This window comes from Poecilia reticulata, linkage group LG5 (genome assembly GCF_000633615.1).
Source record: "Poecilia reticulata strain Guanapo linkage group LG5, Guppy_female_1.0+MT, whole genome shotgun sequence".
Lineage (NCBI taxonomy): Eukaryota > Metazoa > Chordata > Actinopteri > Cyprinodontiformes > Poeciliidae > Poecilia > Poecilia reticulata.
Window position 1 is genome coordinate 14,678,305 of NC_024335.1, and position 26,923 is coordinate 14,705,227.

Below are 26,923 nucleotides of genomic sequence, written 5' to 3' on the forward strand. Positions count from 1 at the left end.
AAAAAAATGTGTGAAATGACGACATCAGCTTCGTATCGTGATTACCTTCAAAGTAAAAGCGTTCATGAATACAAGTAAGTTTATTTACTTGCATGTAAGAACGAAACAAGATAAGTTTTAGACTGACAAAAAGAAACTTAACCGGATATCAAATCAAATTTTCAATTAATGTACGTACAATTGGTTTGGGTTGAAGTTTTATTTATTTATTTATTTATTTGTTTATGTATATTTTATTTAGTGATGCACTATTTTATTCTGAAAGGCATTAACCGGAAATGTGGAATTTAGCTAGTGAAACAGAAGTCCCTGTTAATGGCTGATACGTAACTGTCAACAATTCTGGGGTTGCTGAGACCGAAACCCTTTTACGATCCATTACTCTCTGTATTTCACAGGTAAAGATATTTCGTCTGGTTTGATTTAAAAGTTGTTTACTGAACAATCGTAGTAGCTTGAAAGCCCGGATGCTGGTAGCATTTGTAACGAAAGCCAGTGCATGGTTAGCTTATCCTCGTTTCGGTCTGAACCTCTAAGCAAAGTTCCTGACGGTGGTTGAACTCACTAGGAAACGAGCAGATCGCAAGACATTTATAGTTGATCTTAAATGTATCCTAAAACCATTTATTCCCTCTCAAGAGTCTGTTATTGTACCATGACAGTTGACTCACGATGGAAAGCAGCTTTTAAGACACTGAACTCACCAACAATAAAACGATCGGGTATTTAGTTGAATCTAAAATGATGCATTGCAATATAAAAGAAGAAATATTAGTGAAGGAAGGTTGAGTCAGACCTAATTAGTCCGACTAGTTGATGATGGGATTTTCTATTATGGAAGAGACTAGGCGGGTTCTAGAAATAGACGAGATTAAACCAAGTCACCTTGCGAGGTGTATTGTGATGCATTTGAAATTAAGACGTTGAAGTAGTTGGCTCCAAATCTACCTGCAGCAAACATCGTATTTTCCTTGTCAATTGTGTATGAACATTTTATGTTTAGGGCTTTATTTCCCCAGCCTAATAAACCTAATCAAACTGTAGATTATAGGTGCAATCAGGGTCCTGTATTTACACCTGTCGTCTCTGCTTCCAGGTTAATTTTTAAAGGCAACTTAGACTCAAATGTTATGGATGAACCATGAAGGCACAATTACAAGTCACAGGTAAGTTATTTCTTGGACAAATTTATGAGCCACAAATAAACATGAAGCCAGATATTCACCAGATGTATATATTTTTCTCTTTGACAATAAATCTGACCAAAGATTTGTTGCTTTAGGTTAGTTTGGATTATAAAAACTGTTATATGGTAAATCTGAAAATATAAGTATTGTTCTTTATATTAATCGATTTAAATTCAATGGCTTACGTACATTAAAATTACTATGACTTACTCCCACTTGGGAAAGCCCAGATAATGGCTTTGTACGCTTTAATTCACAACATTTAAGTAGCTCCATTGGGATAAAAACTATTTGCTACCATTAAATTAATCAGAGTGTGATCTTACAAGTATTCTAACAGTTTGCTGAACATTTTAATACATGATGATATACCTGTGTTTCAGATGTAGAAGTCGATTAATTAACATGAGGGCCTATTGATTACAATGTTGGAAAATAAGTGAATGTAAAAACTATTAATAATCTAACACAGAGTAGGTGTTATGACACTAAATATAGTCAGGATGTACTGGCTTAATTATACATTAATTATTCTTTTCATGTAATTAAACATGAAACGAATAAACCTTTAACATAGTAGATAGTAATAAAATTATTGTGACAGGTGTAAGCACTTGAAATAAATCTGCCAGAGGTTGGTACAGTGAAGCGTTTAGTTAAATGTTTGGTGTTCACATGATGATATACATTTATAATAATAATAATTATAATAATACTACAATGATGCCCAAGTATGTTTTCCAATTACAACCTCTAAATCAGTATGATCATATGTACAGAAATTTACTTCCAATCTCTTTATAGTTCATGGTTGTGTTCCTCTTTCCAGTGCTTTCAGCTAAGCTAAAGGAAAACAAAAAGAACTGGTTTGGTCCCAGTCCGTATGTTGAGGTACTTGTGGATGGCCAGTCAAAGAGAACAGAAAAATGCAACAACACCCACAGTCCCAAATGGAAGCAGGCCCTCACTGTGTGAGTACTGTTGTTGTTTGTCTCTGTGGCAAAAGCCAGTTTTTTTTACTAGCCAAAATACCAGAAATCAACTTGGGAATTGTTAATACATAGAACTGATACAGAAGAAGAACGTATTTTAATGTTTAATGCACACATAATGTGCTTTTTAGACATGTATTTATATAATTGTGAAAACTGATATAATCATAATAGAAGTTGTGGAATTCCAGTTTTTATTTCATTCTAGCTGTTATAAGTCAAAGATACAATTGTACAATTTGTAGCACATACATTTCTGAGATGAACACAAGATGTCTGTAGGATGTCCCTCCATAATAATACATAATAATAAATATAAAAAGGGTTTATGGTTTTACAATCTATTTTAAGATGCGCGTTTTATAATCCTAATTTGTAAATGCAGAAAACGTGTACTTGGATACCTCCTACTTTAGGATTTCTGCTAACAAGGATGCTCACTTATGGAACAACTTTAATCATATTACACATATTGTAACACGTGATAAATTACACACTGGAAATAACAACATAAGGTTATAGTATAGTCATTTCTTTTATATTTACATAGTTTCTGTGATAGTTTGGGACCAAAGTTAAAAGACTAACTGATTATTGGCTCATTTATAATTTTTTAGTCTTGAAAACTCAATTAGAACAGCTGAATCTAGAGCATGTTTAGAACACTTCAATCCCATAAAAAGTCTTGAAGCTTAAAGATCAATATGTTTTCAAGTTGTACTCAGTCCAGGGCCTCCCTGTTTCAGCTGCACTTAACATAATGGTGGCTGAGTGAATGCCTCAGAGCTGAAAAGTCAGCCTCTTCTTCAGCACAGCTTTTTACTGAATCTTGTCTCTGTGTTGCGTTCCTGCAGAATTGTGACTCCAGTCAGCAAACTCATCTTTTGTGTTTGGAGTCATCAAACACTGAAAGCAGATATTCTGCTGGGCAAGGCCACTCTGGACATCGGCACGGTCCTCAAAGCCAATGATCTTAAATGTGAGTATACACACACGTACTTTGCTTTTTTTTTAAAATCTTGTAAATATTGCACCTTTTTAATTTTCCTTCATTTGTCAGTGAAATTCTGAATTTGTTGTAGGATCAGATGTTTTACATGGAATTTGCATATGTTTTTACACTTGTTGAGTAAAGAGTTCAAATAAAATAAGATAAAAAACAGTAACTTCCCATTCCATGGAGCTACATTTCTGTTGATAGTCTGTTTATGTTTTATCCGTTTTGCCAAGAACTGTGCAGTTAAATGGTGCAGCACACTCTACAGAGGCTGTCCTCTCCTATTATAAAAAAAGTTCATGCCTGAATTGTACTCATTATCAACATATTCTGTTGTGGTTTGATAACATCGACAACCATTTTTCGTATTTCTAACCTTGTTCTTTTGTAAACGTTTGGACTCAGAGGAACATTGTATGTTTTTTCTACTTTGATCTCTTAGTTGAAGTCTGAGTTTTGCTGTCGTGTTGCTGTTGGGAGCATTTTCTTAACGATGTGATTTCTCCTAATCCCAGTGTGTGAGGTGGTGCAGACGCTGCAGCTATACTTCGACAGAGACCCTCAGGATATTGTAGGGGACCTCTCAATCTGTCTGGACGGCATGCATGTTGACCCGGAAGCCTTTGCTCTGGCAGAGAGAGAGCAAGGTAAGGCAAGCACCAAACAAGGTCATGGCATAAATAATGGAGAACTTCATTATTTATGAAGTTCTCCATTCATAAATGAATGGAGAACTTCAGAAAATTCCTTTTTTGAATTAGGATGTCAATTCTATATTGGCTTTTTATAAATGATTAAACTGGTTTACTTTGCTTAATCCATGTAGGGGACTTCTGTCAAGGTTCAAATGCCTGCATTACATTCATTTGCCACCAGGGAGCAGTAGAAGCATATCATACATTGAGTTTGTTGAGGACCGTTTACACAATGGCTCATTTAAAATGGCAGTTTTTAATTTGACTGCCATATAATCAAAAAAAAAAACAACATGTTTTTAAATTCAACTGTAATAGCACTATTAAACATTTTGAAAGCAAATCAGTTGAAATATTATCAATATTATGAAATAGATCATTTCATTATCAGAAATGATCTAACATGGTCATACATGATGTTACAGTTTTCTTCTTTTTTTCCTAGCTCCTCTTACAAATGGAAATGCAACACAAAATGGCAACACAAGCAACAGGTCTTGTAAACTTGTACTTTTGGATTAAATTTTGCCAGTTTTTCTCCAATAAGGTTCCAGATAATGTTTCTTAAACTTTTACTTTTAGATCAAGCCGGGACACGTCTCCATCCAGTGACTCAGATGACTGGGTCATTGTGCCCAATGGTCTTGCTGTCAGCGATGGAGGTTCTCCCTCTCCGTCTGCAGAGGGCACCACTTCCTCGCGTCCTCCTAGGCCTGCCAGGCCGCCGCCTCCCACGCCACAAAAACCTGCTGCCTCACCAAGTAGGAAAACACACAGTTTCATATACTAAAGAGCTGCTAAAAATATGGATATCATATTTAAAGAAAGCAACTATTCAACTTTTAGATGTATTAGTTTTTGTTGACTACCCAAGGGGGTATTAGACTCCAGTTAAAGAGAGTTTTGCAACAAAAATGAATGCCTTATGCTATTCTTCCCTGCTCCTTATCATCATTGTGTCCCAGGCTCTTCCAGTAGTTCTTCCCCCAGTGAACTGAGTGAAGCACCAGCTTCTGACGGCTCCTCTCAGGCATCTGCAAGCGGAGGTTCAGACCAGCCCGATGACGCAGGTGCACGAGCAGCGACGGCCGTTTCCTCACAGACGGCTAGCGCTCCCAAACCAGGTGGCGCTGTAACAGCAGCTCCAGCTACAACAGCTACTCCCAGAGTCAACCCCATTAGCAACGCCCCGCTGCCACCAGGGTAAGGAACAACTTCCTGTTTTGGTACTATGTTGTGATCTTCAATAATTCAGCTCAGTTGGATTTAAAATATGTTTTTTTCAATGGTACCAAATGATAACTTTTTTGTCAGCTAGGATCATATAGTTATACATAGCTTAATAAACTTTAAGATCCATAGCCCTCATTGTTCCAAGATCTTAGGTTTGTAAGATTTTTCTTTTTTTTTTTTTTTTTTTACTGAAAATGCATCAGAATTTGCTTAATATCATTTTTATTGTATTATAGATGGGAGCAGAGGGTGGACCAGAATGGAAGGGTGTATTATGTGGACCACATTGAGAAAAGGACAACCTGGGACAGACCTGAGCCTCTGCCTACAGGGTACAATGCTTTATGCTTTGTTTAATGAATCCTGAAATATCAGAATCTGCTTTATTGGTCATATTGTGTGCACAAACAAGGAATTTGACTTCAGTTTTCAACCAAACAGCAAATCCTAAGTATTTCTATTCTCATTTAAAATGGCTGCAACAACTTATAGTTACACCTGGATTTGAAGTTTTTACATATTTGCTTTTTCTTTCTTTTTTACCCAGCTGGGAGCGGCGGGTCGACCCGATGGGTAGAGTGTACTATGTTGACCACATAACACGAACCACAACATGGCAACGGCCCACTCAGGAGTCAGTGCGCAACTATGAGGAATGGCAGAACCAGCGCAGCCAGCTCCAGGGAGCAATGCACCAGTTTAACCAGAGGTTCATTTACGGGGTGAGAACAATTACTTTAATTACTTTCACCTTCAGTTAAGGATTGGTTTCTTTGCTTCAAGACTCTATAAACTATATTAGTACAATTGCTAAATTATGAACCAAGCTGGGTGATCTCTAAATTTTTCAGAGCACACAAGACGGCATGGACCTTTTTTTTTATTATTTTTTTTTATTTTCTTAAACAGGTTTGCTTATTTATCTATTACTTGTTCATCTATTCAGATAAGCTAAAACAAATACAAAATTGTATATACCAATAAGATAAGGATTAAGAATTTCACTAAGATCAGTTTACTTATTTGTAAATCCGAATTTTACTCTATGTTTCTGTTTTATTAATAGAGACTATTAATTCACATTCTTTCTGGCTCAGCTTCAGGACCAGTTTGCAGCCACATCCACTAAAGAGTTCGACCCACTGGGACCGCTGCCGCACGGCTGGGGTAAATATATTTTTACGAGAATTCACCTTAAAGAAACTGAAGTCTTAGAAACATGATAAGGATCTGTTGAAGGAACGCATAGCTGTAAGTTGACATATATTTGTGTACAAAAATGTTTTTGTTTTAGAGAAGAGAACAGACACCAACGGCAGAGTATATTTTGTTCATCATCCAACTCGAACGACACAGTGGGAGGACCCGAGGACACAGGGGTGAGTGCATATCGTATCATGATATCGTGTGTTTTATGGGTGTAACTCTCTTTGGTAACAGCTGGATTCGTTCTGTATCACTGAAAAGCAGCAACATGCCAATGTGTTTCTCAATTTATGAGGACTTCTTTGAAACTTGAAAATGGGAAACATTTTGGATCCTTCTTTTAAAAAGTTGCTTTGCAATTGCATTTTAGGCAATGCAATGTTTTTCTTAATTAAAAAAAAAAGATTTTTTATTTTATTTTTTTTATTTACGGTTTTTGTGTCTTTTCAATATAGCATAAAATCTACTTTAGTGGTTAAATAGAAAATTTGCAGAATATAGCAAATGAATGAATCCAAAAAAATCGATTGTCAGAATAATCGACTGTGACTGTGTGAATAAACTTAAGCTTCACTGTAAAGCGTGCTTATTTTCTTATCCTGTGTGTTTGTGTGTTTTCTTTGCATGTTTTGCTCAGTCTCCTGAACGACAAACCCCTGCCTGAAGGGTGGGAGATGAGGTTCACTGTGGACCACATTCCCTACTTTGTAGACCACAACCGGAAAACGACGACCTACATCGACCCCCGGACAGGGAAATCTTCCTTGTAAGTTGGTGTTCATAACATTTAAAGTAATCCTGGTGGTAAAGGAGATCTACCTCTAGGTCTTCCATTCTTGTCACAACAAAAAAATGTTTGTTGTCTCACTTTTACAGCGAGAATGGGCCACAGATCACGTATGTTCGGGACTTTAAAGCCAAAGTGCAATACTTCAGATTCTGGTGTCAGGTATGTTTACAAATCAAATTGTTAATTGATTTTGTCCTGCTTTACTAATTTTTTAATGTATATTTTTACATTATTATTCAGAGATGAAAACAGATTCTGCTGGATCTGAGAACACATGTGTGTTTTGTGTTTTCTCTTAGCAATTATCTATGCCTCAGCATATCAAGATTACCGTCTCCAGAAAAACTTTGTTTGAGGATTCATTTCAGCAGGTACAATCTTGTCTTTTTGTCAGGTTGCGAGGTATTCAATTAGTTTTTTTTTGTTTGTACATGAATTATGTAAGTGGATTAATATCCGGCCTTGCTTTCAAAGATCATGAGTTTTCACCCACAAGATTTGAGGCGGAGACTCTGGATCATTTTCCCTGGAGAGGAGGGCTTGGACTACGGAGGCGTAGCCAGGTAATCCCTCTGAAATTTTTTATGCAGGTGTGTCTTTTTCTTTTTTGTGACTAGTTGGGTGTGAAAAGACTAACTTGCAAGTTTTGTTGACAACACCCAATGTTGATGTAAAGTTGTGATGTAATATAAGCTTCCATGGAATCTTGCTCATCAAGAAATTATCTCACTTCTTTACATCACATATAATTGCTAATATATTTTTGTAATTTGTGTTGGTATTTCCAGAGAATGGTTCTTCTTGCTCTCCCATGAAGTGCTAAATCCCATGTACTGTTTGTTCGAGTACGCTGGAAAGGACAACTACTGTCTTCAGATTAACCCGGCTTCTTATATCAATCCGGATCATCTTAAATACTTTAAATTCATTGGCCGCTTCATTGCCATGGTACCCTTTTCTATTGGTTTTAAAATAAATTTTTGGCTTAATAAATTTAAATTTGCATGTCTTTCATTCAAAGTCACTAAATGTGTATTTTGTTTCTCTATTTTTTCCTCAGGCCTTGTTCCATGGAAAGTTTATTGACACGGGTTTCTCGCTGCCTTTCTACAAGCGCATTTTGAACAAACCGCTGGCTCTTAAAGACTTGGAGTCCATTGACCCCGAATTTTATAATTCACTCATCTGGATCAAGTATGTAGTTCATGTATATAATGTGTGTGAGGTACAATTGAACGTAATAATCTGGAAAACCATGGAATTTGTGTATTTTGCAGGTCTGGAAAAAGAAAGTAGAGTATGTAAAATAATCTTTATTTCTAGATTATGTTTTATTCTATTGAGCAATGATGACGCAGGTTTAACACCTGACCACAGTAAAATGTCTGTTATAAATTCATAATGAAGTTTTATATTTATAGTTAAAAATGATATAAAAAAGGGGCTGATCACTATGGAGAAATTAGTCTGAAAAATTAAAGGATTTTGGCATAAAGCATATATGATCTTTATGCCAACCTAGATTTTCTGAAATAGTCAGTGGTCAAACAGTTTTGAAATTCAACTCTGTTGAATGTGAACCAAATAACACATGATTGTTTCATTCTGGATTTTCATACAGATAATTATCTTTAATATYTTCCAAGKTTTTGATTAGCCAGCAAATTTTTAACATCTGTTGGTTCTCATAATTAGTGAGGACAATTTAAGGTCAATAAATGTTAATGTTCTGTCTACAAATTCTGATGATCTCCAGCTTAGTTTTCTGCAGGTAAGATAATGATTAGGGTTGGTGGAACCTCTGAGAGTTAGAAGCATGTTCTATTGCTGGCTGACAGAAAAAGCTACAACAACAGATCCATGCACTTAAATACATAAASCTGGAAGTCTCAGCTAACAGGTTATGTGTCAAGTTTTCCATTTTCTCTTTATGAGTTAGAGGCTCTTCTGTACCACAWGAGTTCACCCTTCACATTTTATTGCTGCCTGTAAAACCTTAGAGGAGCTGTGTTGCTACGGTTATTTAAACTGAATTGGTTAATAAAGTGGGTTTTATGTCTTGCAGGGACAATAACATAGAGGAATGCGGTCTGGAGATGTTCTTCTCTGTTGATAAGGAGATCCTGGGAGAGGTCAGCACTCATGAGCTGAAACCAGATGGAGGAAACATTCCAGTTACTGAAGAGAACAAGGAGGAATACATCAGGTACAGCTGCATTGTTTCCACTTCCTATTTACTATTCAAGTTTTGGTGCTTTTACATCTTCCATAATATAACAGTTATGCAAGTAGATTTTTTTCTTCTTACATATTTATATATACAGGTTGGTGGCAGAATGGAGGCTGTCCAGAGGGGTGGAGGAGCAGACTCAGGCATTCTTTGAGGGCTTCAATGAAGTTCTTCCTCAGCAGTACCTTCAGTACTTTGATGCAAAGGAGTTGGAGGTACAAAGCTAATTGGGTGTTTTTCTCAGCAATCTTAAAAAAAAATAGGATTTAAATGTGCTTGTCATCCATTGCTGATTAAAATAATATTATATTTTACAGTATTTTTTGTGATAACTGTAAAATTTACTGTAAAATGTATATTTTTTGGCATTTCTCTCTGAATAAAGTCAGATTACCACAAACACAAATGCTGCCCTAAAAATAAATACTTTAGACACTAGGTACATTAGGGGGAGCAGCTGCATACATTGATGGCATTTGATCAAATCTTCAAATATATTTGTCTTTATTGATTCTCTCATGTAATATATCTGTCGTAATTGAAGATAAGGTAAAGCACTATTTCCTGCAACATAAATAGCAATTGGAATTGCATGATGGTGATGTGTTCAGTGTATTCTCTGTTTTGTTTTTAGGTAATGCTGTGTGGGATGCAGGAGATAGACCTGGTGGACTGGCAGAGAAACACGATTTATAGACATTATGCTCGGAGCAGCAAGCAGATCCTTTGGTTCTGGCAGGTTTGTTCTGAAAAGAAATGTTCTGTTATTGTTATATTTGTTAATGTAACATGGAATCAAATCTTCACAAGCCTTGGGTGGACCTAACCTCCATGCTATTTCATTTTAAAAAAATATCCAGCAACAAAMAAATCTCTGAACTTTCATGTGTTGGAGCAGTTTGGAACATAATCTCCTTTCTCTTCTATAGTAAGATTAAGTCAAACTTAGCAAAACAGAAAATGTTTTAGAAAAAAAGGTACAGTTTGAGATTTATTTTCACAGATTGACTGTAGTATTCAGAAAGTGGGAGGAAAGGCTGACTGGCATGTATGTAAAGTAAACATGCCAGTTTCATAATGTTTTAATTTGTTTTAAAGAGTAAAATATACAATTAAAACGGCACTGGAAGTATGTGGTGCTGGAATTGTACAAAAGTGCAGCATAAATGTGCAACTCTATATCAATTTTTCTTATCTGAATGTATTTGGAATTATCTAACTACTTGGAACATAAATGATTTGTTTTGCAGTTTGTGAAGGAAATGGACAACGAAAAACGAATGAGACTCCTGCAGTTTGTCACCGGCACCTGCCGTCTTCCTGTGGGTGGCTTTGCTGACTTGATGGGTGCGTAAAATCCATACAGACGTATAAAACAGATGTTTCTTTTGCACCGTCATGAGATTTTTCTCATACAATTTTCTTGTACGCGCGAATAGGAAGCAATGGTCCACAAAAGTTTTGCATTGAGAAAGTGGGGAAAGAAAACTGGCTTCCACGAAGTCACACGTGGTGAGAATGTTTCTTTTTTGCTCAAAATGACATCATATCATAAATGAATGGGCACCTCAGCTTTTCTTGTCACGTGCAGTAAAAGACAACCAAAAATGTCAGAAGAGTAACTTTGGCTCTGTTGTTTTTTTCTATTTAGCTTCAATCGTCTGGATCTCCCTCCTTATAAAAGCTATGAGCAGCTGAAGGAGAAACTTATGTTTGCCATTGAGGAAACGGAAGGATTTGGGCAGGAATAATCATAGCAGGAGTTCCTGACTTTCATCCCGATAACCACGTGGATGCAACAGAAAATTGCTGACCTTGAATGAGCCGGATCCATTTTTAGAAAAGAAGCACTTTTAGCAGTTTCTCTCTGCAGCCTGGAAATGCTTTCAAAACCCTGGTAGATTCTGTCTGTCTCAATAGCATATTCACAAAAGAATACAAAATTGTTCCATAATAGGTTCATTATTTAACAAGGGATCTGTGAGTCGTCTACCTTGATGATCTGTTCCTCCCTGATCCACTTAATCTCACCTGCTGCACAAAAAGACTAAAAAAAGAGACGCCTTTCTCACTCTGGCATGCCTGCACTTGCTGTATGTTGAGTAAGCGCAGTTTCTACACGTGGAGCACACATTCTGCGACATAGTCATTTATTTAGAACCACTTCGTTGGGCCTATGCACCCTGATAATGTACGAGGAAAGAACCTTGTCTGTACATTTTGACTCATAATATGGAGATTAATTTCCTGACAGATAAAACACAGTCCCTTGTGATTCGAGGTCATTGAGGTTTTGTTTTCTTTCTTTTGATGGAAGGTGGGATGAATGAATATTTTTCTAATAGGTGACTGATATGAATCCTGTAGCACATATACAGTTTTTTATTAACTTTGCTAAATGTGATGACTTTAATTGCAATAATAACTTTCTTGTGTTGTGACAGGTGTTCAACTAGTTTGCACATGCTTTTGTGAGCAGTGAGATTATGATTGCGATTAGAAGATGCTATTTTTAAGTGCAATAGTTTTGTAGAACACATAATTTCGCCAATGTCGCATTCAAACTGGGCTTTGAGTAGTTTTTCTAAGATTTGGTTTTTACCTTCAAGTTAAATCCCAGTACAACATAGAGATCTGTTGCATACTTTGAATTCTGTATGGTTGCTGTGGTTTGCTGTCCCATTATAGCTGCTACTGTTATATCTGCATTTTAGACCATAAATGTTCACCAAATGTTTCAGTCAGGAAGAAGTAAACTGTGAAGGCTGTGATAACGAAGCTGGTACTGATGACCCCTTCACACTGAGCGATCATCGGTTCTCAGCTAGTTCTCAAGAGCCCAAGTTACATAGCTGGAGCAACGGTGCATCAGATGGGTTCTGTTAAGCTTTGCAAACGGAGTGAATCCGAGAAAAGCTAAGATTTTAAATCCTACAGGTTTCATTTATTAAGTGACTGTTATTGCTTATGTACAGTTGAAACCAGACATTTACACACACATTTTCAAAATTATGTTTTATTAACCTCACGATTATATTAAATTGTACTAAAATGGTCCCAGAATAATTAGATTTTAAGATAATTGCTCACATTTTCTTCAAATTCAGAAGTTTAAATAAATTGTATTCATATTTGGGAATATTGCCCATTTGACTTGAAAATGTTGGGTAGTTTTTCACAATCTTCTCATAATAGTTTGCTGGAGTTTTGGTATATTCCTCCCACCAGACCTGATTTAACTGAGTCTGTTATGCAATCTGCCTTGATTGCACAAAGGTTTTTTTTTTTTTTTTTAGCTCTGCCCTAAATTTTCTCTATGGAATTGGATCAAGGTTTTGCAATGGCCATTCCAAAACATTGACTCACTTTGATTCTTTTGTAACTAATTTACTAGTAGGCTTAGGGTCATTGTKTGTATGGAAACCCGCAGTTTAACTTTCTGTCTGTCTGGAGATGTTTCTTTAATATTTCCACATGATCTTCTTTTCTATTTTGTGAAGTGCACCAGTCCCTCCYGCAGCAAAACATCCACACAGTATGATGCTAGCCCTCGGTACAACTGGGATAGTTTTAGTGGATTTTCAAGCTCTCCTCTGCTATAATCTGCATTATGGACAAACATGTCAGTGTTATTTTTATTTGACCACAACATATCAAAAATATTAACATATAGGTGCATTTGCAAAGTGTAATTTTTTTTTTTTTTTTACTTTTCATGTGACTTCTTCGCCGAGTCGCCTTACAGCTAACATTGGTACATGTTTCACTGTGTATAATCACACTCTCTTGCCAGATTCTGCCAGCATCTTCCCAAAACAAGTTTTAGTTTTAGTTTTTTTTTCTGGGGTTTATGTGCACATTTTGCTGTGAAACATGTTCATCTGTAGGGCACAAATCTTGCCTCCTTTGTGAATGTTATCACAGCTCAATATTCCCATGACGTTCATAGTTGCCAATAATATTTTTGGACAGATGAATAGGGTGGGAGTTATTCCAAGGATAAACMAGATTTATGGAGGTCTGGCATTCTCTTCCTTCTACTTTGACTGATTTCTTTAGGTTATCCACACAGTGCTACTCAAGGAAACCTTGTGATTGAGGTCCACCTCAAAGAACATCCACAATTCACTCAAGTATTGTGAACTATCGGATGCCTACCAGGCCATGCCACTAATCATCTAGGTTTCTGCAAATTGTTTAAAGGTAATTTAAGCTTAAAGGTAAAGGTAAATGGATTGAGTCTTAGTTCATATAAACGTCTGAATTTGAAGGSTGTAATAAAAATGTTTTTAAAACATTTTAATTTACTTGACTTTGCAAATAAAAAAAAAGTGGTAATCTTATTGTTATCCTAAAAYAAGAGAGTTTTAATTTGATTTAATGTCATGCATCTGAGAGTAAATATCTGGTTTCAACTACAAATACACTTAGTGAGTATAAAAAAGCTCCTCCATCAAAACATCTGGATTGCCCAAGAAGTGAAGAAAACTTAGTTCCACAGAACCCTAGTTTTATAGGGTGCGAGTTGCTCAGATTTGTACATTGTAATTAAAGAATTTTACTAGCACAAGGCTATATAGAAAGGTAATTAGTAAAATTGTGAACCTTTAAATGTCATTGTTGGTCTCCACATTTCACAAGAGCATCTACAGCATCCTCATGAAAACATTGTCACCCCTTGTAAAGATGTCCGGGAGAGGGGGGGCGGGACTTTAAAATTCTCTCTGCAAATACTTTTAGAAAATCTGGCTTTTAATTTCAGAACATTTAGTAAATGTGTTGGGGGGCGGGGGGGATATAGCAAGTTTTAATAAGATCTTCAGCACCACAGTTGGTATCTAATCATCAATGACTTCATGTTTACCAAGAGGATAATTATGTTGTAACACTAAAGTCTGATCTTCAAAAGTGGAGAAGGTAAGAGACCATGCAGTTTAATTAAAGTAGAAATTAGTTTTATAAAACAGGAAAACTAAAGAGAAGATAGCTACTCATCTAGAATAATGATTTAAAAAATATTGAAGTTGCTGTGGTCTGTGTGAGATTATGCTACTGCTAAAAATACATTTTACAACTTTTTTTCTTTTTACATGCTTCCAAGGGGTGCCCATAATTGTGCAAGATATTGTACTTTAAGTTGTACTTCAACTTTCAGCTTTTATTTTTCCAAATACATAAAAAGACAATTATAAAAACTGAAAAAAAAGGTGTTTCATCAATGAATCTGAATATAGCCCTGTTTTTATTTTATCATTTAAAACTGCTACTGGTGTTACTTTTTGAGGTTCACTGGATTTTCTTTTTTCAAATGTTTCTAACAGTTTTCTATTTTAAGATTGTGGCACACATGTTTAAATCTCACATTTACTGTGAATGGGAAAACAAGCAGTAAGCAGCTTTACACAGTTTCAGACTGATTTAAAATAATTATGTAGTAATGTCATTATTAGCAACCCCCCTAGCTTTACATTGGGGCTGTGCTGCAAATTGAAGACTGTGATTGTAATGTGTGTTCTACTTAAAAAAATATCTATCTATCTGCTGTTTCCCTTTAAAATCACTCATTAAAAACAAATAAGATTATTGGATTTGAAGTGTGAATTTACTCCCATAAACCATTGCATTATAGTTATTTTTTTTACTATGCTTTATCTACATTCAAGGATTAGTTTTCCTTTGTTTACCTTTTAATGATTAATTACTGTATCCATTTCTTCTAATTATTTAACTTTTTCATGTTGGATGTGAATCAGTCCAACCACAACCCACATGCTTTTGCTAGCTGGACTTGAATATAATGTTTACCCCTTGTGTTTACAGCACACTGACACAAAGCTGGTTGATTTTTGCTACTTGTCTTTCTGATCACCACTGTGTTCCAAATCATGGGACAGGAATCTGTAGAAATATGCAAAAGTGTATCAGAGTTGTAATGACAGCATTGTGATAATCCATTGTCAGTTGTGTAATCACTATTTATATTTTTAGCTATAACTTTTTGATAAGTGAAAGTGGGTTAATTCTCTTGATCAATAACATGAATTGAATGTGCTGTTGACGTGAACTGATTAATGAAATCAAATGGTGAACTTTCTCGTTAATATCTCTCTTCTTGCTCCTCCTACAATGCCCTACACACAGCTTAACTATTCCCAAAGTTCTGCTTCTCAAAAATTTTGAATATTACATAGATAGAAACAAAATAAAATTGATTGTTAATACAGGAATGTCAACATACTGAAAAGATTGTATGAGAACATCTTCTAATAAATTAGTTTCTAGTGATGGAAATGTAATTTGGGTTTAAACATCTAAAGACTTAATTATCAAGGAATAGCTGGTATTTAATGGATTTTTTTATATATGGTAAAATATTTCTTAATTTGAAATTGAATGTAAAATTTGCCAAGGAAATCAATTTGATTTGACTTTATTTAAACGACAAATCAYCATCATTATTTGAGCTCATTTAAAAGATTACACAAAGTAAGTCGTTCATAAAGGAGCGACTCAGGAACCAGTTAGTTTTTTCATGACTGGGGTCGATTTTCTGTGTGACACATGAGTCGCAACCTTTATTTGTGTCCCCTCTCGGTCTCTCGGGTTCGATTGAAAGTCATGGCAGGCCCTGACCTGATAAGAACTGTCCTGTACACGATCAATAACCTTTTACAACAGGAGAAATACAAAGCCGCCTTGGCTGTTGTGAAGGGATTCAGGAACGGAGCTGTGTGAGTAAAGCACAAGCAGCTGGCTAGCTTAGCCGCGTTAGTTATACAGCTGCAGCGTTTAATCTTCGATCTTTACATCCCATACCGAGTCGAAGATAGCCATGATAAATTATGCTTGCAGTAGCAGTTACTGTTATTTTACTTCAAATCAGGTGTGTTTCAACTGAGTGAATCATGTTTGTTTTAGATATGGAGCAAAGATCAGAGCACCACATGCCCTGGTCATGACATTTCTGTTTAGAAGTGGCAGGTCAGTCACTGATGTGAACATTTACTTCATTTACTTACAGCGTTGTCTATTTTGGGTGTGAACACATTGAATGTATTCCCATTGTAGTTTAAAAGACAAGCTTCGAGCCATTTTGAAAGCCACATACACCCACTCCAGGAACCTGGCCTGCTTTGTGTTCACATACAAAGGACTGCAAGCCTTACAGCAGAAGATCCAAGGAAAGAGTCTCCAGAGCCACTCCTTCCTCGCTGCCTGTGTTGGAGGATGGCTGGTGTTTGGAGACAACAACAATATCAACAGCCAGGTAGAGTATGGTGTTTTGTAGGTCAGGAGTGTCTGGGGAAAAAAAACTGTTAAAAACTGCTTAATAAAAGTTTCCTTATCTGCCGCTCTGTGTTTGGGTCCATAAAACTTGTTCAAAATCTATGTAAAAATACAAAAAAAAAGTAATTCTTGCAACTTTAAACTTAACCGGGAAAAATGTATAAAGTATTTTTATGAGGGAGAAAAAAAATACTTATTTAGCCTTTTTATTAACAAACACAAGTCCTAAAAAAAATCAGTTACTAATTCTAATGATACTTGCCATACAATTTTAAGATCTGCCCATTAGTGCATCTCTGTGCATCTTGGACGTTTTGACAATCTGACTAGAATATGTACAGATTAAAAAACCTATTTCCTATGTCCTGAACCCAATGGGACACAACCCACTCACTCATGATTGTACTGATATAGTCCAAACTTTGACTTGTTTCTCTTATTCCTTTCCCCATCCTTTAAAGTTACAGATTCTATCTGTTTTCTGGGGCCGATTGATTTCCTGTGTTTAACAGTTTCTTAATTTTTTACTTTATCACTTCAGATCAACATGTACCTGCTGTCCAGAATCCTATTCGCCTTGTCTCGACTGGCTGTCGAAAAAGGAGTCATCCCTGCGCCCAAACAAGACCCTTTCCCACTCTTTGCCACGCTGGTGTGGGGAATCGTGTTGTGGTTGTTTGAGTATTACCCCCACACCCTTCAACCCTCCCTTCAGTCCTCCATGAATTATCTTTATCATGACAGCAATGTGTGGCATGACATCTCAGACTTCCTTGTTTATAATAAACCAAGGATTGCTGGATCTTAGAAATGACGTTTTATGCATTTCCCTGTACTGATTTATTTAGTCTTTCTGCTAATGATTGTATAAATATTTTGTTAATAATCAAACATTTTTTTGTTAATTGTTGCATTTTTTGACTCTTGATATGACACTGTACTATGACATTTAATGAACACTTTTTATTTTATTTTGTGATTTATGCAAAATTTGATCATGATTGCAAAGCACTACGTTCATTTACTGTATTCACACTGTTCTTGTATGATTATATTTTTGGGGAAGTTTTCTCTTAAGTCCAGAATTTGTTTAATTTTTACATTTTAATAATATTAAAAGAAAAATAATTATGATCGTTGCTTATTTGTTAAGTTTTAGGAATAAAATGTTTGATAAAATATTTAGGAGTATTACACATACTCAATACTCTGTAATGTTCAGTGTTTTGTAGTGAAATTCAACAACCTGCTAAAATGAAACTTACATAGCCTGACTCAGTCACAAATGGATGACCCCATTTATTTATGGAAAATAAACAAATGGGGTTCATTTTAAAAATCTGAAAAACTAAATTGATGAAAGACACAAACAATATGTTCAATGGGATAAAACCAAAATGATGTCTAAATGCCATTTAAGGACCATAAAAGCACACAAAGCATGTATTTGTGCAATACAATTTTTGCAACTTCTGACAATTTAGGATATTTTGGTCAAATATAAATACACCTAATTTATAACTAAAAACTTTCAAGCTATTTTCTGCTGCTTATTTCATGTCTCTAAAGTGATAACACAAAGTTTTCATTTTAAAAACATATCTTGATGTTTGGACATTCAAACTCCTATTCATATGTCAAGGTGGAGGTTCTCTCCAAGTGGTGGTTTGATTTTGCATTAGTGTACTTCCTCATGACACTTCTGACTCAAGAAACTACTTGTTTACCATGAATGATGCCTCTTAAGAGACCCCACAGGTCCATCAGCTGGCACTACTTAAATACGCTTTTTATCTAAGTGCCTTTAGGGAGCTTGGGACATTTTGAAGTGTTATTTTATTGTGTTGCCATATATGACATTGTGTAATGTGATTGTTATATATTTTGAAGTCTCTGAAATTTATGTACAGTACTTTATTTAGTTGAACTAGGTACTTGCATTGTTTTTTATATATATAAAAATAACATACGCATTGGACATTGTGCAAAGACCAAAAGGATATTTAAATTTGAAGCACCAGAACCCACATTTTGCATGATTTTTAGACATAAACAATCCCTCATAGTGCTGAATGTTCGCAACAACTGTGAACTCCTGCAGGTAGCATTCAAAAACTGGGCGTGCATTGGAACACATATACTGAACAGATTTATGTCTACTGCCTGAAGGTGTGTCACGGTTGTACAGTGTTAAATGAGGAGTGAAAAAAACATCATGTTTCAGCAAAACCTGTTCTGTATTTATCTTTAAAATCCTGGATAATTGTTTTTACAGCCTTGCACTAACCACTCTGTCATGCATCCAGCCTTAAAGTATCATTGGTTAAAAGAAAAGAAGTACAAATAGTGTGTGTGCAAACAGTAATTATCTTCCTAAAACTTTCTTCTATTGATAATAACAACAACTACGTGCAGCTATACTCAGACATACCTAACACTTTATTGTCCCAGACTGTCATGTCTGATATTATACATAACAATTAAACTTGACATAACTCACTCGATTCAATACTGTTATGATCTGTTTAGCTGATATAATACGAAGGGGACTGGCTTGTCTCTGCTGTTAGACTACTGAATAAGTCAAACACCAATTTTGAAGTGACTATAAAGTTCAGCCATTGCAGGTAGATTCCTTTAAGACATTTTTGACTTAAACTTTAGGCCTTTAAGCTTTGACCGATTTTCCTGCTTCATATATACACTTGCTGCTATAGTCGTAGGTTATTGAATCAGATCCTGTCTCACACACTCTGTGCAGGACTAGAGGTGACTGATTGGGGAATGTACATTCCATATTTCCCTCATAGGTTTGGACTCAGTGGATACAATTAAAACACACCTAGAGGCATTTTTTTCCAAGAAGCTGTATGTTAGACTTGGGTTTTTATGATTGGCATTCATGAATATTGTGTTTCTTGTATTGTACAATAATGTATATTTTACTTGGCTCCCCTTTGTAAAGGAATCCATGTCATCCGTCTATGAAAAGGTGCTGTATGATTTATTGATGAACATTTGGAATTGATGTATTGGATGAGAAAATAATTCATCTCCCACTTCATCTTCCTAATGGACCCCTGAAGGTTTTTAGTGAAAAATAACGAGAATGCTCATAATTTCATCGACATCAGTTCCATTAAACTGCCTTAGATATTTCTATTTGGCGATTCTCAGTTCTGTTTCTGTGCCTAACTTAACTTCTGTAATCATGAACAAAAACTTCCAGTTTCTTCTTTTGTCTTTAGCTAACCACCATCAGTATGTGGATGTCTGATTAAATGGGTGAATGGCTGAATGTGGTATAAAACACTCAGACTTAAAGTACTGTACAAATGCAGTCTGTGTAACATTTAGCATCACCTTCCTCAGCAAAGTTTTGTGAGATTTTAGCGCGGATTTGATGCTTCTTTTGGAAGAAAACACGTATTGTGTAGAGTACATTCTGGAAACTGCTCCATTTCCTTGAGCTTTTTACAACCTGATTACTGATTCAAAGATAGTTTGCCGCTACATTGAAGATTGCGTCAGCAGTTAAACTTGTCTTTTAATTGAACACAGGGAACATTTCCAAGTCATTAGAGGAATTTGGAACTTCTTGTCTCAATCAAATTTGTGTCACGGGATGTTGCGGTTTGGCTGCCAATAATTATAGTGCCACTGACGTCAGCTGAGTGTGAGATTGTACCGTTCCTCGTGTTTGTCCCAGAACTTGTTCGATGTGTCTGACGGAAGGGACGGCATGTACAATTTTACCATTAGGATTATTCTGCTCATCTGTGTCAGTTTAGTTAAGTTGAAGTTTTTGACCTAGAAATGCATATATCAGATGTTAGCAGTTTTATCAGTGCTATCAGATCTTTGAGGTTTTAAAATAAAAACAAAATATTTGTGACATTACAATGACTTATGACATTACACTAACTCCCTGTAGCTCTTTAAAATACTGTTGTTAGTTAATGACTCACTAAGCAGCTTAGCAGCATGATATATTGAGACCACTCAGGTCTTCTGGTTCTGGTTCTAGTCTGCTCTGTGTCTCCAGAACCAGAGCCAAACAAGGAGAAGCAGCATTCAGCTTCTATGCACCACAAATTTGGAACAAATTTCCAGAAAATTGTAAAACAACCAAAACACTGAGCTCCTTTAAATCTAGACTAACTCCCCCACCCCCTTACTCATTATATATTTTGTTGTGTAAAGACTGCACTTTACATTGTAATGTTTCAAGTGTTGATTTTTGTGGTTTTTTCTGATTTAAAGCTTTTTGAACAGCTTTGTTGTTGAAATGTGCTTTGCAAATAAACTTTGATTGAAAATTAGCTTTCTGTAAAAGTTAAAATTGATCAAAATAAAAAAAAACACAAGTAATAAAAACAGTTTGCCTCATTTTACTCGTTAAATATATTAAAAAAAGAAAACTCAATTATGAATCAAATATAAGCATGAAATGAGATCAGATATTGGAAACAGTTATTGAAAAATAGTATATGTGTAGGTGGCAGAGACATTTCAAAATAGCCTACAAACGTCTGCGATCTAATCAGAATTAAAACATTTTTTACAATGTTATTTCATCTTTCAAATAGACATTCCTTAAGTTAAAACATCTGAACATCTGTAGCTCCATATTTGGGGGCAAATTCACATTAAATGTGCCCGTCAACTGTAACACTATGTTTCATGTCACAATAAGGTGATATGGAGAGAATGGCATGAGTTTGAGTTGACACTCACTGTTCAAAAATGCATCCCACCCCTCTCAATGTGCGTGCTTATTAGTACCAACTGCATCTCATGAATTAAACTTGTGAAACCAGTTTTATTTTTTTGTGTTTTTTGTGGAAGGTAGGCATCTGCGTCACTGAACAATTACCTATAATCAAACTCCCACGCTTGTGTTAAGCAATGTCCTTACTTGGCAGTTTCCTCTCTAAGGATTGTGTTGATAGTGCCATAAGAGTTAAGAAAATACTGATTATGCATGACTGACTTTGTAATGTTTGTAATGTACATCCGGTTTGCAATGGACGTCCAAAAATAACCTCTAACATAAAGTAAATGGGCTTGACGGTCCTAATTACTTACACTTTAGAGTTGTAAAAATTGGATATCAGTTTGCAAGTCTGAATACATTTAACATTTTCTCTAATCCCCACAAAGACACAATTATACATGACATTGACAAAGAGCTGTGTAAAGTTTGCAGAAGGAGTCAATGTGAGACTTTAAATCCCAGGACACTAAAATGTGGAACATGGTGGTGCAAAATGCTGCTGTTTCACTTTGAAGAAGAAATTCAGAAAAATTCTTATTGATTGGAAGGGTCTATTGAGAGCAGTCTATCTAAAATAATCAGCAAAAATGTGTTTTATTAATAGCATTATTAGCTAATGGTAAAAAAAATTTTGCAAATCTGTCAAGTATATTTCATTTAGGCAACATTTATTTGCTTATAGTCAGTGTCTGCAGTGTGTCTCCTTTTTTTTCCATGTTTGGGTGGAATTCACACGCTAACAGACTTTACCCCTCCCTTTATTCTCTACAGATAATGTTCCAAATCATTGCAATACTGAATTGTTATCTTGCAGCAGATATGTAAATAAAGACTGCATGGTGAAACAGTTGGTAGCACTGTTGCCTTGCCGTAAAAAAGTCCTGGGTTTGAAGTCTTTCTCCTTAGACTTTGCATGTTCTTTCTGTGTATGGGGGTTCTCTCTGGGTACTCCCACTTCCTCTCACACTGTAAGAACATGACTGTCAGCTTAATTGGTCTCACTGTCAGCTTAATTGGTCTCTCTACATTTTCAAACTAGATWACATACAGGAGGTCTATAAACAAAAACATAATTTTAAAAATCCTAATTTAAAAATATTCTGTTTATATATGTTTAATGTTTTAAGATCCAGATTAAAGCTGTTTATTGGTGCATCAAAAGTGGATTCTGTAATAAACTATATAAATAATCAGTTTTAATCGTTTTTTGGAAGTATTGGTATATTTCACAAATTATCATCAGTCTTTCAAAATTATATCCATATGTTAAATACTTTTCAAAAATAGCATACCTATGGTGTCATCAGGTATATAAATATGCATAAGAAAACTTCACATACCTAAAAAAAAAAGTCAAATAAGTTAAAGGTGTTTAGTTCTCTTCAATTAACACAAACTCCTTTGCCTTAGGTCTCGGTGTATTGTAACATTCAGAAACATTTCACACGAGCCAAACTACTTACATACCTCAATGTTCTTTTGTCAGATGGGTGAGTCTGTGTATTTTGCAAAGTGAAACTGTGAAAATGGCACACAACTGCGTGAAGGGGAGTGTCATATTGTGGCTTGTTTTTGGTACTGCATGACCTGAAAGCCTTAGCAACAATCAAGGAAAACCAGCTCCCTCTCTGAATGTATCCAATAAATTTCTGGCCAAGGGAGGAGCTAAGCTCTATATAATGGGAGGAAACCTCTGCAGCAGCACATTGCATTGTTTCCAGACAGACAAACAGACACATGGAAGGTGAGATTTGTCTGAAAAAAAAGCTGTCACTCTATTTCTCTTTTATTTCTGTTTTCAATCTGCATTTATGGTGGTTATTAACTGACGTTTGTGGTTTTTGTTGCAGACTTGGGCATTCAGCATGTCAACCTGGAGCTGTCTGAAAATCAGCAGCGACACAGGACGCATGGCTTCAGAAACTCTAAAGAACTGGTGGTGCGAAGAGGGGCCCCATTTAATATCAGCATTAAGCTAAAGGGTCGACCCTTCAACCCCCAGACGGATTCTCTAAGGATTAAAGTTACACTAGGTATTACTAGACTTATATTATAGACAGTGAGTGCTTGGCACAAATCTGCTTTTGCAACAAGTTGGTAAAAACATTTAAAAAAAATAAAATCTTTCTGCGCTTTTACTTATTATTATTTTTTACCTTTTCTTCCTCAGGTCGTCTTTACGCAGTGATGCCAGTCACTTTCTCCGAAAAGYACCCATCCACCCGCTGGAATGCCTGCATCAACTCAAGCACCCTGAACCTCCAGGAACTCTCCGTCACCGTCTCCTCTCCTGCTTCTGCCCCGGTGGGATGCTACAAATTTCAGCTGTATGTGTTCACACAAGATGGCCGGAAGAGTTTTGTGGTGGGAGATTTCATCCTGCTCTGCAACCCTTGGTGCTCTGGTGAGTTAGAGGTCATTGCATTTAGAGTTTATTTCGGTTTAGTTTTTTCTTTTTGTAAAAGACTGAATATTTATCTGGTGTTGATGTTGCAGTTGGAGAAGGTCAATCAAATCGGAACTTGCTATTTTTTTATAGACATATCTTTTGGAATAAGTCTTTGAAGGTGGTCTCCAATGAGCCATTAGCTTTTATGTTATTATTGAATCAGAGTGCTAATTAAAAATATATATTAGCTTTTTGAAATGAATAACATTTGTAATTTCAAAGAAAAGCAAAGATCATTATGAGTCTTAAAAGCTTACTCATTTATTCTCAATAAAAAACATGCCTTAATAAACCAAATTGACTTTTAGACTTTTAGTGTGTCCTAATATAATTTTTATCCAATCTATTAAGCATAGAGATGTATCCTTTGTTAAACACATCGCAATCATTTAGTATTCTGACTCATTCCCCTGATAAAAATATGAATACTAATAGCTTTTCAAAATGTTAATATACATAACTGCAGTTACTTGCTTGTTTTTCTAGTGTTACATACAACTTATTTTCACAACACATACATTTTGGTGCAACATTTAGTTAGTATTCTGCCCGGTACACTTTTCAAAACATACATGTTTACTTTATTATCATTTGGACAAATGTTCAGCACCAGAAGTCAGACCTAATAGGGCCAGACGTACCCTTCCAGCTGAGCTATTAGATATTGCAGTGCTCTAATGAAAAGTTTTCTGTTTTTCAGAGGATGCCGTTTATATACCATTTGAGGACCAGAGGGAGGAATATGTCCTGAGTGACTCTGGATTGCTCTTTATGGGGACTGCGAACAACCTTGTCTCAAGACCCTGGTCCTTTGATCTGGTATGAAAGCTATTCCCACCTAACAGAACATATTTATAACAGATTTTGGGCTAACTCAGAACTGGAATGCCTTTCACTGGAGCTTGTGTTAACAAGCTGCAACATTCAGGAGCCTATAAAGTATAATTTTTTTAATGCTTTTCCCTCCCTCCCTCCCTCCCTCCCTCCCCTTCTCTGCACAGTATGAGCCTGGGGTTTTGGAAGCGTGTCTGGATCTGCTCAAAGTCAGCCCCCAGCATCAAAAAAACAGAAAGAAGGACTGCATGAACAGATCCAACCCTGTCTACATCAGCCGCGTTGTTTCTGCCATGGTGAGTGTAAACAGACCTCAGAAACAACATGCCAAAAAGTATAAAACAAGAACAAATCCCATCYAAACAGTGTTCMTTCCCACATCTCTGAGGGCATAATTTGCATAATAAAACCAGGTGTGTGCAGGAGATATTGGGCTTCTTGTAAAGAGTCACATATCTTGGCAAAATCTCAGCTCAAAAGCGTCATAAGACACAGCACACTGTAATTATGGCTTTCTCTCAGGGTAGTCATTAAGMRGCCACTGTCAGTCAGATTATCTTAGAACATTCTGCACATGTCATTTCCACATTTGCTCATCACTTTCAGGGGTTGGCAATAAAAATTGTCTTGTGTTTTGACTTTAGATTAACTCTGAGGATGATCGCGGTGTGCTGAAAGGGAATTGGACTGGCGACTTCAAACAGGGTGTCAGTCCCTCAAAGTGGACAGGAAGTGGGGACATCTTGAGACTGTGGGTCAAGTCTGGTTACAGCCCAGTCAAGTATGGACAGTGCTGGGTGTTTGCAGCAGTCATGTGCACAGGTAATTAAACCCAGTTGAAAAAAAAAAAAAGGACCTTCACATATACTGTCTTTGGACAAGAATGTTAAAATATTTTTGCCTGTCTGTAAACGTTTATGCTTTTATTACATCTTTCAGTCATGAGAGTTCTCGGCATTCCTTCCCGTGTCGTCACAAACTTCAACTCCGCTCACGACACCAACGCCAACCTGGTGATTGAAGAGTACTACAGCGAAACAGGACAGAAGCTGAACCGAAGCAATGACAGCATATGGTCAGTTGTGATCAACATCTGGATATGTGTAAGAGTCCTTGCTTATCTTTCTATATTTTTTTAATTAACCACCAAATTGTCGGACTGTTTGAATAGGAACTTTCATGTGTGGGTGGAGTGCTGGATGAGGCGCAGTGATCTTGGGCCAGAGATGGATGGCTGGCAGGTTCTTGACCCAACCCCACAGGAGAGGAGTGGAGGTGTGTGAGAAGTTTTGCTTCGTATTCATTTTATTTATTCATTTCTTTTTCTGTGTTAAGGCTTTTTGAACTTTTACTTGAACTTCTCTTTCTTATCTTCCTTGTATAGGAGTGTTTTGCTGTGGACCAGCTCCAGTCAAAGGAATCAGGAATCGGCGTACAGACCTGATTTATGACATCCCATTTGTCTATGCTGAAGTGAACGCTGATGTGCACACGATCATTCTGTCAAGTAATGACCAGGTGGTTGGCTTCAGCAAAGACACAGAGAAAATCGGATCCCTAATCTGCACTAAAGCCATCGGCTATCCTAGAGTGCAGAACATCACTGGAGACTACAAATGGATAAAAAGTAGGAATCCCAAACAAAACATACAAGTACATTTCCACCGAAGCTAATCTTGTGAAACAGAATTATTCTAATCTACCTCTTTATTGCACTCTTTTACAAAACAGGTCCTACGTCAACACTTTCGTCACGAAGCTCCACAATTTCAGATGACTCAACACTAAGCAGAGGTACATTGTAATTCTAGAGATTTCATTAGAGCTTAAAGTTAATTCTCTGAAGACAACATCTCAATTCACACTGGTTTTCTTCATTTTTTTAGCTACAGCATCCAAGGGAGTGATTGTCTTCTTGACACTGGCTAAACATCCTGTTGCTGGGGAACCAATCGTCTGCCTGGTGAAAATTATGAACAAGCAGAAAATACCAAAGATGATGAAAGTGCATTTGAATGCTCAGGCAAAAGAGTACAACCACAGCCCCTCCGAAACCTTCTGGGAAAAACATGGTGTCATACAGCTGGCACCATTGGAAGGTAAATAGTCTGCTGGTCCCATCTACACATCTACACATTTTGTCRTCACAAAAAGAAAAATGTGTCTATTGGCCCCTAAAATTGTACATTCTATTAACATATAAGTTTCATAGTCAAAGTTGTAAAAATAAAATTGAAGAAAAAAAA

At 36.2% G+C, this 26,923-nt stretch overlaps 3 protein-coding genes across 3 annotated transcripts; all 3 read left to right on the forward strand.

Annotated features, from left to right (window-relative positions):
* The first annotated feature begins 280 nt into the window (after positions 1-280).
* On the forward strand, positions 281-14,913 carry itcha (itchy E3 ubiquitin protein ligase a). The gene is made up of 24 exons (XM_008409197.2): positions 281-398; positions 1,097-1,166; positions 2,017-2,158; positions 3,034-3,158; positions 3,692-3,823; positions 4,317-4,365; positions 4,454-4,632; positions 4,837-5,074; positions 5,341-5,436; positions 5,652-5,826; positions 6,202-6,271; positions 6,399-6,483; positions 6,948-7,076; positions 7,187-7,259; positions 7,400-7,471; positions 7,575-7,663; positions 7,889-8,048; positions 8,161-8,294; positions 9,166-9,306; positions 9,425-9,545; positions 9,965-10,069; positions 10,581-10,677; positions 10,770-10,842; positions 10,982-14,913. Exons 2-24 carry the CDS (start codon positions 1,142-1,144, stop codon positions 11,079-11,081), a joined length of 2,610 nt encoding a protein of 869 aa, XP_008407419.1. The 5' UTR covers positions 281-398; positions 1,097-1,141; the 3' UTR covers positions 11,082-14,913.
* Positions 14,914-15,867: 954 nt separating this feature from the next.
* On the forward strand, positions 15,868-17,751 carry LOC103464829 (peroxisomal membrane protein 4-like). The gene is made up of 4 exons (XM_008409198.2): positions 15,868-16,061; positions 16,249-16,311; positions 16,399-16,597; positions 17,159-17,751. Exons 1-4 carry the CDS (start codon positions 15,892-15,894, stop codon positions 17,423-17,425), a joined length of 699 nt encoding a protein of 232 aa, XP_008407420.1. The 5' UTR covers positions 15,868-15,891; the 3' UTR covers positions 17,426-17,751.
* A 5,300-nt stretch (positions 17,752-23,051) lies between these two features.
* LOC103464830 (protein-glutamine gamma-glutamyltransferase 2-like) lies at positions 23,052-26,891 on the forward strand. Its single transcript, XM_008409199.2, has 11 exons — positions 23,052-23,138; positions 23,245-23,427; positions 23,565-23,798; positions 24,544-24,662; positions 24,845-24,973; positions 25,322-25,499; positions 25,617-25,752; positions 25,849-25,952; positions 26,062-26,304; positions 26,409-26,471; positions 26,564-26,891. The coding sequence occupies exons 1-11, from the start codon at positions 23,132-23,134 to the stop codon at positions 26,782-26,784; spliced, it is 1,617 nt and encodes a 538-aa protein (XP_008407421.1). The 5' UTR covers positions 23,052-23,131; the 3' UTR covers positions 26,785-26,891.
* The last annotated feature ends 32 nt before the right edge of the window (positions 26,892-26,923 follow it).